At 39.4% G+C, this 14706-nt stretch overlaps 1 protein-coding gene across 6 annotated transcripts in view; it reads right to left on the reverse strand.

The window, feature by feature from the left end:
- Window positions 1-515: 515 nt before the first annotated feature.
- Window positions 516-14706, reverse strand: part of LOC122865274 (protein unc-13 homolog B-like) — a 68563-nt gene continuing 54372 nt past the window's right edge. For 3 of the 6 annotated variants that reach the window (XM_044173471.1, XM_044173466.1, XM_044173469.1), the window contains 15 exons: window positions 13430-13556; window positions 13207-13303; window positions 12819-12962; window positions 12203-12280; window positions 11732-11809; window positions 6662-6750; window positions 6401-6547; window positions 5944-6067; window positions 5802-5855; window positions 5571-5648; window positions 5046-5193; window positions 4751-4807; window positions 4441-4533; window positions 4149-4308; window positions 516-3174 (listed from right to left, as the gene is read on the reverse strand). In XM_044173471.1, coding sequence (XP_044029406.1) covers window positions 2889-3174; window positions 4149-4308; window positions 4441-4533; window positions 4751-4807; window positions 5046-5193; window positions 5571-5648; window positions 5802-5855; window positions 5944-6067; window positions 6401-6547; window positions 6662-6750; window positions 11732-11809; window positions 12203-12280; window positions 12819-12962; window positions 13207-13303; window positions 13430-13556 — 1760 coding nt within the window. In that variant the 3' untranslated portion in view covers window positions 516-2888. Of the gene's footprint in view, window positions 3175-4148; window positions 4309-4440; window positions 4534-4750; window positions 4808-5045; window positions 5194-5570; window positions 5649-5801; window positions 5856-5943; window positions 6068-6400; window positions 6548-6661; window positions 6751-10945; window positions 11000-11496; window positions 11518-11731; window positions 11810-12202; window positions 12281-12818; window positions 12963-13206; window positions 13304-13429; window positions 13557-14706 lie in introns of all 6 variants that reach the window. The other 3 variants (XM_044173467.1, XM_044173470.1, XM_044173468.1) reach the window with 2 other exon arrangements.

Consider the following 14706-nt stretch of genomic DNA (forward strand, 5'->3'; position numbering starts at 1 on the left):
CATATGACAAGAAGTGATATATAATACTTTGCCTATTGCCATTGGAATTTTGTCTTCAGCTTGTTAACGGCTGAACTTTCTTTACCAGTCACTCATTTTCTTTGGCTTTCTACCTTTAGAGTCAGTGCTGAGCATGTGACGAGTTGGTTTAATTAATAAGACGACTCCCCTACAGTATAATCTTCACGTCTCTGTAATCATAATCAAAACATTCATTCACTGTGGTATTTTATTTCTCTTGTTGTGAAGCACTTTGTACTTTGTTTTGATAAGTGCTCGATAAATAAAGTTTTATTTATTTATTATTATTAAACTCATGGCAAATTTAAGATTTGTTTAACCGTGCACTTGCAGTCACCTAGCTGAAATGAATCGGCTCTCGGGTTGCGTGATAACGCAGTGCAACTAGAGTGGAGAATAAATAAAATCATATTGGCACCAAATTGATAAGACAGAAAAATCCAATTAAAAATCTATGTCCTACTGTATTGAGGGGGAAAAAGCAGGTAGACACATTTATAGATATTTCTCAAATACTTTATATAAAATTCATTAATTGGAACGTTTACATGGTGACAACCTTTCAGAATAGTGACAATACAAAGAAAACACCACAAAAACGCAGTTCCTGTGACTGATATACTGTACTTGTGATTTAGTGATGGTTAACAAATAGAAAATATAGAAATAAAAAAAGATTAAAAGTGAACACTTGTAACTTGGCACAAGGAACATGTATATTACAGAATGGCTATGAAACAAATGTCCACATAAACCAAGAACATAAATTATTCACAAGGGATAAAGTACTGTAACAAAGTGGAATGTACCTTTGTGATCGGTTTAAAAATGTGCACACAGAGGTTTTCATATTACAGCAATATCCAGCCTTCATAAGGAGTGACATTTTAATATTCTTCCATCAGTAATGAACAAATTCACTGGCACGTATCTCACTGTATGACTCCTATCCATAAAACTGAAACATATCTTACAATACAATCATTCCAAACTATTAAAGAGGATTAAAAGGAAACCTTTACAAAACAGGAGGAACATAACACAAAATATAACAGACTGCAAAGAAAACTCAGCCTAGATATAGTTACGTTTCCGATATCAAAGATAAAAAGTACAAAATGATAAGGAACATCACTTGGGAAACTTATTTGACATCATTATGGGTAAAGAAGTGGCCAATCCTCATTGCTGAGAGCCAAAGGAAATACAAGGATAAAAAAAAAAATATATTTAAAAGATAGACATATTTTGTTTGTTTTTTCACCAAAGTAAGGCAACTCATAGGAAGAGTAGAAGAAAACAGCAGGAAGATATATGTAAACCACAAGTAATTCTACTCTCCTTAGCAACTCAGCAGCTGAGGAGCTCGTGTTCAAATGTTCAGATATCCTTTTTGGAAGAAAAAGTTGTTACCTGAAAGTTCAGCATGTAATATTTCTTTACGATAAATGAACAATTCTAAAAGACAGTTCTCACTATCGTCAGTCAGGGACACAAGTCGCCGACTTTGTTGTTAACTTCACGACAAACGTGAGGTTCGCACTTTATTCTGAGGGCGTGTATCTCAGCTTGTAAAGAAGCTCTTCAGTTGAACTGCAGTTGACGTGTACAACACTGCAGCAGCAACTCATTCAGACGAAGCCACCGTGCAAAATCTCAAACACGCAGTTCTGGCAAACACATCTGTTCCCAGCAGTAAACAACATTTTAAATCATAGGATTAGAAAAGCACAGACAAAAATAAATATGTATAAAAAATAAATAAAATGGCTTCACCATCGTGGTTACAATAGGCCACATGAGCCAACAGTTGTTAAGGAGCTTATATTTAAATACTAAATAAATGTGGCCAAAACAGACAGAGTGAACGTCCACGCTGTTGGTCTCATTTTTCATGAGGTTTTGATTTAAATCATATTGTTGATTTTACTACTTAGATTATATACTGATCATATCACTTGTTTCCTGCGGAAACAGGAATGGAAACTTAACATGGCAAGGCACACATTTAACTGAACAATCCTTTAAATGAAGGGGTGAAATTAAGGGTAATTAGTTTAAGTACCATCTCTTGAAACATTAGCTATACAAGATTAACTTGTGAAACCAGTACAGTATTTCATCAGCTTCACTTCCACTCGATTCAATAACGGACAGTCTCCTAGCTACCAGTCATTCATTAATTAAACAAAAGACCCCTTTATGAGATGAACCATACGGTTTTCACATTTACTCAAATCATCACAGTGGAGCTACAGAAAAGGGCATTCTAAAGACTTTTTTTACTTAACACATTCACAGTTTGCAGAGTGTAAGGCATCAAACACATGGCCACAGGTTTGAGGGGTTTAGGTGGGGTTATTGCACTACAACAACAACACTGCGGAGGTGTGGGAACTTGTTTGGCCCTCCAGTGTGGCCTGGCATCCTCTGTTCCCTTGAGGCTGGGGTCTGTGCACTGATGAGGAGGGTGGGGGGGAGAGAAAGGTTAAATGAGTGAGTAAGTGGTCACTGCCTAGTGAAACAGCTGGTGAGTGTGAAGGTTGAGTGAGCCGGCGTCTCCGTGGTTGTGTGCTGTACAGTAGCTCGGTAAATAATGTGATTGTTTGAGGAATACATAAAAGTGAGTGTTTGTCCAATATACCCAGAGTGTGAACGTGACAGTGTGTTGGTAAGCTTGGCAAGGCTTCACCAAACAGTCAGCAGCAGCTAAGACACATCAAAGGTCTAAGAAAGAGTCCACCTGGCCATCTACGGAAAATAATTCCCTGCTTTTTGACAAGACAATAACATGAGAGCTTTCTCTTATTGTGAAATTAGGAGACCTTCCATCCTTTCTGTCTTTCTCCCTCCCTCTCCAGCTCTCCTCATCTGCCCTCCTCGGCCGAACGAGTCTCTGATTTCAGCCTCACGAACTCCTTGGCCACGTCGTCATTGGAGCGCTGGGAGAGGATTCGCATGGCGGTGAGGCCTGTGTCGTCCATATGGATGCGTTGGCCCAGCGGGCACCAGCACGCGCTGTTGCCCTTCCCCGTGATGTCTCTTAATTGAATCACGGCCAAGCCGACCACTCTGTCGGCCCGGCCAAAACAGTAGTCTTTGATGCAGACCTGCAGCTCGTAGCACTCAAAGCCCTCCTGGTTACCCAGAACACTGTGGAGAGACAACACAAAGGTCATTCAACAACACAACAGCATGTTAGTTAACTGAAACTAGGCAAGACTTTTCTTTCAAAACCCTTTTGGTAGCGTGTGGCAGCAACAGAGAAGAGCATCCCAACCACAACTTACTGTAGCTGCTCTAGATTTAAGTAGGGCTGCAACTACAGATTATTTTCATTATAGATTAATCTGCCGATAATTTTCTTGATTAATCGTTTTGTTTATAAAATGTTAAAAAAAAAAAGATGAAAAAGTGCCATTCACAATTTCTCAGAGCCCACGGTGATGTCTTCAATTAGCTTGTTTTGTCCAACCAACAGCCCAAAATATATATATTATATATATATATATATATATATATATATAATATATATATTCAATTTACTGTCATATATGACAAAGAAAAGCATTTTGATTTGTGAAGCTGAAACCAGACAATGTTTGGCAGTTCTGCTCGAAAAATGACTGAAACAATGAATCCCTTATCAAAATAGTTGCCGATTAATTTTCTGTCAATCGACTAATCGTTGCAGCTCTAGATTTAAATATGAAATCCAAACTCCGAACCAGCAGCAACGCGTCACAGATTAGCCAGGTTGGTAAACATTAATGTTACTGATGTCACATTACATCACTCTGAGTACTGAAGGTCAAATTCTTCAAATATCTACCTATTACAGCCAGTTGGAGTTACTAGTGTGCAAGTTACCAAGTTTCCTCATGTAGCTGTAAATGTGGAAACCATACTGTACATGTATACTGTAAACAGATATGATAGGAAGACATACAGTTACATAGCTACTGCTGCTATTGGATAACAACAAAAATAATAATGAAAACAATATTTAATGAAAATGAAAGAGAGGTCAAGTATTCAAAGTTAGCAAGGTCAACACATCTGTAAATCTGGTTTCTTATTTACTCATAAACCCTTACAAAAGAAGGTACAGCTGTTGCAGTACTTACAAATGGAAGTTCTCGTTGAACTTGGGAGACCAGCTGTTATTCTTGGATTTGGTCTGGAATTTGCGTTTCTTGTCGCTGAGGTGAGGGCCGATCATGGTGATCTCCGCGAAGGGTCGGAACATGCCGGACGTCTGCCATTTTAAATCACTGGCTCCCACAACTAAAAACGCAACAACACACCATCGTGTAAAAACACAAGACACAGAGGAAGAGGATGATGTAATCTGATGAGAAACGCACAGCTAAAAAAATGCCACATATTTAGTGTGATGTTATGAAAACTCAAACAGACCTTTGACGGTAACTTTCCTCTCCCCATTCCGAGGATGAGTGTGCAGCTCAATCTGGACAGACACCTCACCTATTGGCTTGTCCACGCCTGAACCTGGTTAAACGCACACCCAGATACATCAACAAGTTTACATTTGGCTTGATAAAGGCAAAAAAAGAAACTTTGACTCATAATGCAGGGTCGGTATGAGAAGGGGGATACGAATGGAGAGGTTGGGTTAGGGTTGACCTACCCACCTTAGTGGCACAGAGTGACAAATCCTAAATGTACAAAGAGGGAGTGGGTGGGGAAGGAGAGGAGGGAAACCTACCCCTGCTGGGCTGTATTTTTTCATTGGGAGTTAACCTAATACCCTTTCCGTTGTGCACTGGCACAGAGGCAGCACAGGAGATAAAGAGAAGACAGCAATAACATGTCAACTGATACACACACAAATAAATTAACTGATAAATACACAAAGTACAGGTGCAAACCTTAAAGAGGGAATATTCAATGAAAAGCCTTGTTTATCAAACACACACATAGTGCCCTCTCCTGGTCTACCATGGGAAATGCTTTCTTCCTATACTCTTTTAGATGTGTTATCAGGCAGCGGTCTGAACTACCTTGTGCATGTTGAGTGGTCACAAAGGTCTTGATGAGTGTGTCTGTTGTCTGAGTGTAGAGCGACAGAGCGTGGCGCAGGGAGGATAGCTCAGGACTCTTCTCCAGGAACGCCTTCTTCAGCCCGTTGCCTCCTGCATGGAAGTATTGCTGCGAAGAAAACAGATGGTGAGTCATCACATCAACATCTGCAAGAACAACTGGAGGTTTGCTATATTTTGGTCCGAGTTGAAAATTATCCAGAGTTATTCTTTAATTGTGAAAAAGATCACTGTTTCCTGGATTTAGCATTTTTTCCAAAATGATCTGGCTAACTTGCTAATCCTGCTTTGTAAAAATCAGCCCTCATTTCATCCACTTTATCCTCCACACACGATTTCCTCGCCTATTAAATCAGATAACTTATGGTCACAAGCTGCTTACAAAACCTTTCAGGGTACTTGATTAATGGATGAATAGTTGATGAAGCTAATTTGACCCGACTCCCCTCCATCCTAATGAAACCAAAACCTGCAGTATAAACTGACCTTGATAGTGTCCAGTGCCACATCCATGACAGCGCACTGCCTGGGAGACAGGCTTTTAGCCTCCCCTGCCATGTGATCCTGCACATCCAAATGATGAGCAAAGAGATGAGTTAATTCCACAAAAATAGATTCACTCTCTCTCAATGAGTCATTTTGTGGTCAGAGTTTGGTAACACTGAGCCCCAGCAGGGAATCTAACATGGTGTAAAACATACAAAGGCATTATGATACCTTAAGTTTAGAGAGCTGACCCAGTTCTTTTGCAGCTGAGAGAATCTGTGCACCCTGAAAAAAAAAGAGAGGGATTTGAGCTGCTGCTCTTTTGCCGTTTCAAAACATACATCAGACTGATGCTGAATGCTGTTGAGCTTACAAAGGTATCGTTGCCCTGTGGCAGGACAATAGTCTTCTCCAGGCTGCTCATTACAATCCTCCACAGCTCCTTGAGCACACGCTTCAGTACGGTCTTCTCACATACGGTGGCGAACAGTGTCAGCCTGCAAACACACACATACGTATACACATATGTTGATGAGACACATGGTCCACAGAAAGTGCTGCTGTGTGTTACCCCTAATTGGTGCTAGTATTGTTGAAAATTGTGAATTTATTATTTTTACCAAATGATTAGTGGAAAGATCAAATTCAGGACAGAGATTTAGGGCACAGAAGAAGAAAACTTGCAGAAAAAGAAAAATAGAACGGGACAGAAATGAATGAATAGACAGAGAGAGGACTGCACCCGGCAAAGTGGCTGAAAACATGGCCATATCATCAAACAGTTCACGGTGTGGGGAAGAGAACTCTCAAATCTTAGTTAATCCACTCACTTTCCATCCAGGAAATCCATGAGTGGCCGTAGCATGTTGTCAGAGTCAGCCTCCACCTGGTTTTTGTTGCTGGCGTTGAGCGGTCCTTTGATCTGGTACAGCAGAGTCGCCATCTGTCGCATACAATCATTGATACGGGTCTGGAAACTAGAAAGAAAGAACATAAACAATCAGCACAAATGCATGTGTGGTGACTGATTGAACTGTAAATATACGTGTGTGTGTGTGTGTGTGTCTGTTTAGGGGTCAGGATTAGGCTACCTGTTCCCAAATGTAGTGCTGAGCTCATCCAGCACGTTGTTCAGCTTCACCTGCAGGTCGTTCAGTAAGTCACTGGCCTCAGTGTCCATCTGCAGAAAGGCAGGCAGACAGAATCCAAGGAGGTTGTTAGTTATGATTGAGGGCCATTTATTGCATTTAAAAAAAAAAAAAAGTTCAAAATATTTCAACTCAAAAAACTTCTCACAGCTTTTACAAAACTGCAAAACCAGAGAAAATAATTATTCTCAAGAGAGGAAGTATGCACCAGCTCTCCTCTGAACACAGAGAACAAAGGGACAGTTCATAAAAGGCTTTCATCATTTCATATTTGCAGCTTTTGGCCAAAATACCCCAAAATTACCTTTAAACTTCTTATAGCTGCACTTCAACGCAAAAGCTAGAAGCTACGATTTGCAGCAAGATTTTCAGATTGAACAAAGAACTTCAATAACCAGCGGTTTGTATTCACATCATGTTATTAAAACCACACAGACACAGCCAGTCTGTCATGCTTCATTCCATGGCATACCAAAGGGATGAGTTTGTACTGTAATGTTTGTATTCAAGTTTAAAAAAAATGATTAAAATTTAACACATACAGCTGAAAAACCCCACCTTTTTAACAGCCGTCTCCAACTTTTAAAGGGAGCACATGGGGAAAAAAAGTTTAATACTGCAGGAGATGTGTGTCGTACAAATAGTGAGTCTCACAAGCACAGGGTGAGGGGACAAGTAGGAAAAGATCCATGAATTACCTCCAGTATACCTAACCCAGGTATACTGTGGCAGCATCTAAATAAGCACTGCCTGTAGGGGAGCTCGGCCATATGCATGAAGCCATGGTGGCTCGTTAAGTCAATGATCCAAAGGTCTTTTGATTCATGGCCTGTCAGGGTCGCATAGCACCATTAGTGAGGAGGGACTGAGACGTTTCTGCTACGCAGCACAAAGGGAAGGCTCCAGAGGAGAAAAGGCAGCTAGAAATGGATTGTGTTCTGTTTGTAATGGGATGTATGTGTTTTGTTTTGCCTGAGAGGATTTTTGTGTGCACGGGGATATTAATATGCATGAGTCTGTACACCTACACTCACCTTCTTGTCTTCAAATGCATTTTCAGTCTGCGACAGCACAGACAGGTGGAAGGTAACACAGGACAACCTCAATTAACCTCATTTCCCATTTGGAATTAGATTTTCATTCATATTAAGTGTGACACTACAGAGGATCGATAGCCATTATATTAAGTGCTGTGGCAGCAGATAAATCCTGGTATGCATGTAACCTACCTTTTCCACTGGTGCATCCATCTTTGCGTGGTGGGAATGTTTTGAGATTAAAAAAAAAAAAGAGAAATAAAAATGAAAAACTGTCAAAAGACCCTGTTCTGTTGTAATAACACTGAAGGAACTTCATGATCAAACAACTAGGCAAAAAGAAAGTCTAGAATCTAGAGTCGGCAGCATCAGGTTTTTCTGTAAGCCACTTGAAATTAAAATTTCAAGAAAACCACAAATACTGCAAGCTTTTCCCATTGGGAAGCATATGCTGTATTTGTAACACTGGCACCCACCTTCTCCTTGTCGGTCTATTGAAAACAAAAAGAGTTCAAAGAAAACACAAATTAAAGAGAAGGTACAACAAAGAGTTCAAAAATAACCTTTGTTTCAGGGGAAATGAGTGACCAGTTTTGAGGAAAGGCCAGGGAAAATGCCACTGAAAGAAGGGGGAAATCTCGAGGTGGAAATCACCACAGATAACGATAAAAACTGCACACAATAAACTCCACCATGAAAACCACAGGGACGTCTTGTTTTAGTAGGACGGAGTATCACTGATGTTGCTGGGAGTAGGAAGAGCAGGGCGCACAAGAATGACTAGGACTCTGAGAATGATAGGTTAAAACCACTTCAGACTGCCACAAACCTCAACCTCAATTTTCTCCCCTTCTTCCCCTACTTCCTCCTCCTCCTCCTCCTCCTCCTGCTCACTCTCCTCAAACTAGGAGAGGCAGTGAAAAGACAGCACAAAATAATAAAGATTATCAAGTAGTGAGAGTATATGCAGTCATGTATCACAAAACATGTATGCATATACAGTGAACTTGCCTGCCATGCTAGCATTCTATTGTTGCACTAGAAAAGAGAGGAAAAACATGATAGTGACTTCACTCTCCCAAAAAATACATTTTTGTTAATTGTGCCCTGCAATGGCAAAACACATAAAGACCTTGATTTGACTTTTTAAAATCTGTTTTATTCTGTAACAATGATTACACCATAGATTTTTTTTACTCTGGGCTCATAGGAGCTACTGCTGCACTCTCTGCCACAAAGAGACACCCAACTACACGGCTACAGCAAGAGCGCTACAAGTGAAGCGACATTTGTCCGACAGCCCGTTATCCTGAAAACAAATGGCCATTGCTCCGAAGGCCCATTGCCCTGAAAATACGGACATGGAAGTTTGCCCTCAGGCCTTTCTGCCAGAAAGCCTTTGGGCTACATTTCTGGCCTTACGCCAAACGACATTTCAAGCAATTTTACTGTCGCAGACAAATTTCCAATGTCGGAACAAAATCATGAGTTTTACCTCAGTTAGTGCGCGCCCCGTGGGCAAAACCCCTGCCGATTCTGCACCATGGACCGGGCTGGCAGTCACTGAACTAACAAATGCAGGGAGAGTGTGTATTTTTGGAGCAATGGGCACAGATTGATTTTTCCCTAGCTGTTATCTGTAATAGAAAATTATCCATTTTGATGGCCTACTGACATCAAGGTAATTCAGTTTGTTATTCCACATTACTAAATGAGGGCGTAGCTAAATCCAAGAAAGGAGGGAAAAACAACTCCTGCTAAGGGTAATTAGCTTAGCATAACTCAGTATTAGCATTAGCATAACTCAGCTTTTGACTCTGGTGAATTTCATGTGATTTGTTGTGGTTACGCTACCGTTAAATCACATACTTAAATTTATTAAATTATTAGTTATTTATTAAATTAACTTCATTGTAAATATTGATAGTACTTGGATACACCTAACAGCTAGAAAAACAGATATACATTTATTTCCTATAAGCTATGTAAAAAATCTAAATAAGGTTTATTTTCTTAAACAAATTGGTTAAAATGGACAAGAAGGTTAAAAGATCACATTTTGGTAGTAGATAATGCATTTGCATTCCCTGAAGAATATATATATATATAAAATATATGACAAAGTTTGGTATCAAACAAACAAAACCATTCAAATAATTTACTTCCTAAATTGCTTTCAGAGAGAAAGTGAAGGCGAAAACAAAAACCTAACTTCTTTCACTAACATACCACAGGTAGACAATACTGTCATTTGATCCTCTCACTAAATCACTGTTTCTCTTTCTAATGATTTCCCTGTATGCTAACAAGCCACTCACTTCTATACACAAACCCCATTGACCTTTAAAAGGAGCTCACATGATGATCATCTGACACAGGCAACATCAGTAAAAGACTTGCAAACATAATGTGGCTTCTCCAAACCATGAACCTCAAAGATACAGGTTCAGGAATACTAATAGAGAAAGAAAATCCAACTCAATTATTGTTGCATGTACAATTAGCCATCAAACTAAAATTCCACAATGAAATTCTACTTTCCAAAGGAGTGAGACTTTTTCCATACAAGAGAAGTCTCTCCCTTACACACAAAACGAAACATGTCTTGTGACTGCAATGTATTCTGGTCCAGTGAGGCTACTTTCATGGGTTACTATCTCTTCATCTGCTAAAGCTGGTTTTCATTTGGGATTAAAGAACACTGCTGCAAAACTGAGAGTCTAAAAAGAAGCCTTTCCATAAACTTGCCATTAGTATTTTAGACATAAATTATCCACTGGGATAGAAAACAAAAAAGTGGGTCATGATCAAATACCTGCACAACTAATTAAATTCCCATCAACCTCAGCTGTACCAATTAGCGAAAGTTACTAGACTAGAACAGTTAAGATACTGTAAATGCTAAAGAGGGGTTGGCTATGTAAGATTGTGGATCTACTGGTCTCTAAACTTCATTTCAAACTACTACTGTACTAATGAATCTAGTCTGCTACCATCCACAGTACCCACCAGAGCCTTTGCCTCCTCATCCTCAGTTACGACCTGCTGCCCAAGCCAGAGGAAGAGGGGAAATAATTAATACAGTGGTGTACTGCACACCATCAAACTGATTAAACAACCGAAAGATGTCCTTTCATATGGACAAATATCTGCTCGTTTCAGCCCTGCTCAGACTGAGATGGAAACCTACCTCCTCCTCTTCTGCCTCCTCCTCCTCCTCTTCCTCTTCCACCACTTCATTTTGCTTTAATTGGAAAGTGAACACACCTTGAGCTACAGTGTCCAACAGCTACAATCCTACAACCGACCGAGCACTTTCTAAAAAATACTACACTACAGCTACAGTACATAGGATAAAGCACTGTATGCAAAAGCATGGTAGGGATTCAAAGCAGAGGGAGGTCACAGCTGACAGAGAAGCTATTGATTGTCCTCAGTGTAGCTACACTAAGGACACTAATACAGAGGACAAGATTGAATTAAGTCTCTGTCTCAATATTCTCTAGCCTATTAGGCAGCACAGGGTCTGATATCTGTCAGTATTGATCTATGGTTACGCTTTCATTGACAGCATCACATGAGACACCGGGACGGTGTGTAGACCTTTTTAACAACCTGAATGTGATATATAGAAAATAACATTCACAGGATAAACAGCTCCCACTATGGCCTTGTTATGTCCTAATCCAGCACTACCAGTCATCTACTTCACATGGTCTTAACTACCACTACTGTACATACCCGCTCTTCCTCTGTTGCAATCTGATAGACGAGAGACACAAATACGACTGCTGTAGTAGTACCCACCCCTAACATATAGACTTTTAATGGTTGAGTAAGAAATGTTTAATTGATTAGTCATTTAATCTTGGGTTTTTTGGTGTTTGGTATCATACTGGATGTTGTCATCCATCCAGTATGATGCGATAGCACATTAAATGTGTCTTCTCATCCACACGTTTGTCTTTAGACTTACCTGTTTGGCACCCATCGACTCAAACATCTTCTCCAGCTGGATTCTCAACTGCTGCACATTATTCATCAGGACACACGGCTACGAGAGGACACAGGAAAAGAGAGACATAGTGGACGGAGAGATTACAAAAGTAAGGAACTCTTCAGTATCTTAAAGTGACTGTATTGACTACTATGTAAAATATTTTTGAAACACAGAATACATACATTAGTTTTTATCTAGGTAATTATTCAACTCTGGAAACATAAGTATAATTTAACGTTAATGATGGACCCACTGGAGGGTCTGTCAAGTGTCAGAATAATACCCAAAATTTGATTGGATTTCTACTATATTATGTAGGATGTACAGCAGGAAACATGAATTCATATGTAAACCACGGCAGTGACTTTAAGATGGCCTATTGTAGCATATAAAGTATAAAATAAGGGTCACAAAATGATGACACACTATAAGATGCTGACAACTTACAATCTTCTCCTTGTCAATATAAGAAGGAAAACTCTTGGTCAGAATGGCACTGTACTGCAGAAGAACTTTGGCAATAGTCTGTAAAGATGAAGAGGAAGGAATACAATAAAACTGTGTCTGTGGAACAAAATTTCATTTGAAACAACTTAAAAAAAAAAAATTACTTATTTCTTAAAAACCTTTCACACAGTTTACAGAGGGGATTTTATTACACTTTCAGGGGGGAATTGTCCAAAAGATCATCTCTCCCAACTGCAGCATTGGAAACATTCCCAAATGTGCCTTTATGTATTCTCTGGCATGCAGGAAAGCAAATTCCAAAACTGTGCTGTCAAAAAAAAGTGAATGTCCCTCCAGACAATGCTGTAGCTGTTTTGTAACTTCCCTCATTTGTTATAATTATATAAGAAAAGAAATGAGTCACATGCTGCTTTTGGAAGTAAAAGGCCAACATGATCATTGACACTCAATTCATTATCAATGAATCATGTTTCATGTAGCTCCGGCAACTATGAGTTACAAACAAGAGCTCTGTGCTGTTTTCCAAGTCAAATCCTTTTACAATGTACTTGAGAGCAGGTTTTAGGTTTTTTACCATCCAGTGAAGTGGGTTTACCTTGGAGAAGCGGCGACTGTACTGAGCCATAACGTTTGGGTCGGGACATTCCAGTTTCCTGATGATCTCAAAGCTCTGGTTGAGCTGGGTGAAGATGTCCACCACAGAGCAGGAGAACAGAGCATGCTCGGACGTCTGCTGGAACTGAGGCGGTGTAGGTTGGCAAGGGGAAAAACACAAACAAATATATACACAATACTTAGTTATTATCAATATTCATTATACCGTATAGAGTTAAAAATACATGCTATAAAACTACTTTCTGAAGCCCATGTGCCGATACTGTGCATGTGTCTGTAAACATGGACTTTTGGACTCACTTTTATGAAAACATAACCTCCTTGGCAGAGGTTACAACATATCAAAAGGTCAACTTTAATTTTCTTACTCCGTCTTTTTTGTCTCTCTCTAGGGCTCCATGCATAAACTCCATAGATACGTCCTCATTTTCATCCAACCACTGTAGCACAAATAGTAGGAACCATCTTCAAGGAAAAATAAAGACAGGTGTTAAACTCCTAACTAATACATGGGTTAGGGATCAATCAAAAAAGAAGTTGTTCAAAAAGAAATGCAACGTGCCTATATCTGAATAAGTTAAAAGCACTTACGATGCGTAGTCGGGAACAACACCCTTAAAGTTTGGCAGCTCCTTGACATATTCATTATAGAGCCACTTCACCTTGAAGTGCAGGTTCATGTAGTCGGTACTCTTACACAGTCTGTGCTTCTCATGCTCTGCAGATACAAAGACATGAAGAGCCTGTGAGCATTGTGATGAGTTTGTAACAAAGAGTGGGAGAGATTCATGCCATCAAGTTGCATTATGGGAAGGGTAAGATCAAGGGTATTTGGGCCGTGACTCATACTGTGGACTAAAAATCAGGATATCTCGGCCTACGCTGCTTCGATTTGGACCATTCTTTTTTAAACTTGTTTCTCACAAGCCTCCCAACTTAATGGATGTGCAATGCTAAATTGCTAGAGTGCACCTTTAACTTTAATTTTACCCACACCAAACATATTCCTAAATTCAAGATTAAAGGACTGGTTCATATTTTTTAAAGCATGTCTTAAAACAAAGCTCATGCCCGTATGTGCATTGAAAGCACCGTCTTTCCTGGCCACAAAGAGAATGAATTCAATTGATGAGGCTTCAGGAGTCTGTGTTGGACAAATCAAGTGATTATCTTCTCAAGTTGCAGTGTTTTTAGTTCATATTTCCCTCTTTTTGTTACTATCCCTCCACTGCAACTCAGCAAGGAAAGACTAACTTTATAAGATAATCAGCTGATTTATCTAACAAAGATTGCTGAAGCGTCATATTAGCTTCTGCTAAACTTTAGAAGTTATTTAAAAAAAAAAACTTCTTGTGAAGCACTTTGTACTTTGTTTTGATAAGTGCTCTATAAATAAAGTTTTATTATTATTATTATTATTATTATTTTTACACAGAATGGGGACTGTGGATTTTGTCCCACATCACTTACATTTAAAACACTTTAGGAATGGATCAGTTCATGGCCAGAATGAACAGGAGGAACCATTAAAGCGACCAACAGTGCTTTTAATGTACATATGCACATGTGAGTATTGTTTTACGACAGACTTGAAAATGTGAACCTATCTTATTTACATAAACCGATATGTATGCTAAGGTTATTCTCAATTCAAATCCTAACTAGAAAGTCAAGGCATAATTCTAAAATATCCTCTTAGGACTGATCAAAATATTTTCTCTGGGCAAAATGTCCTCTGATGGTCTAATATTCAAACAAAGACAGAAGAACACACAAACACACTAATCCCATTTCATGTATTTGCCTGCAGATTTGTGTGACTTGACAGTGACAATACTCTTGGAAGTTATTCTTAAAGTCAGTGCTTC

Source organism: Siniperca chuatsi, linkage group LG18 (assembly GCF_020085105.1).
Source record: "Siniperca chuatsi isolate FFG_IHB_CAS linkage group LG18, ASM2008510v1, whole genome shotgun sequence".
Lineage (NCBI taxonomy): Eukaryota > Metazoa > Chordata > Actinopteri > Centrarchiformes > Sinipercidae > Siniperca > Siniperca chuatsi.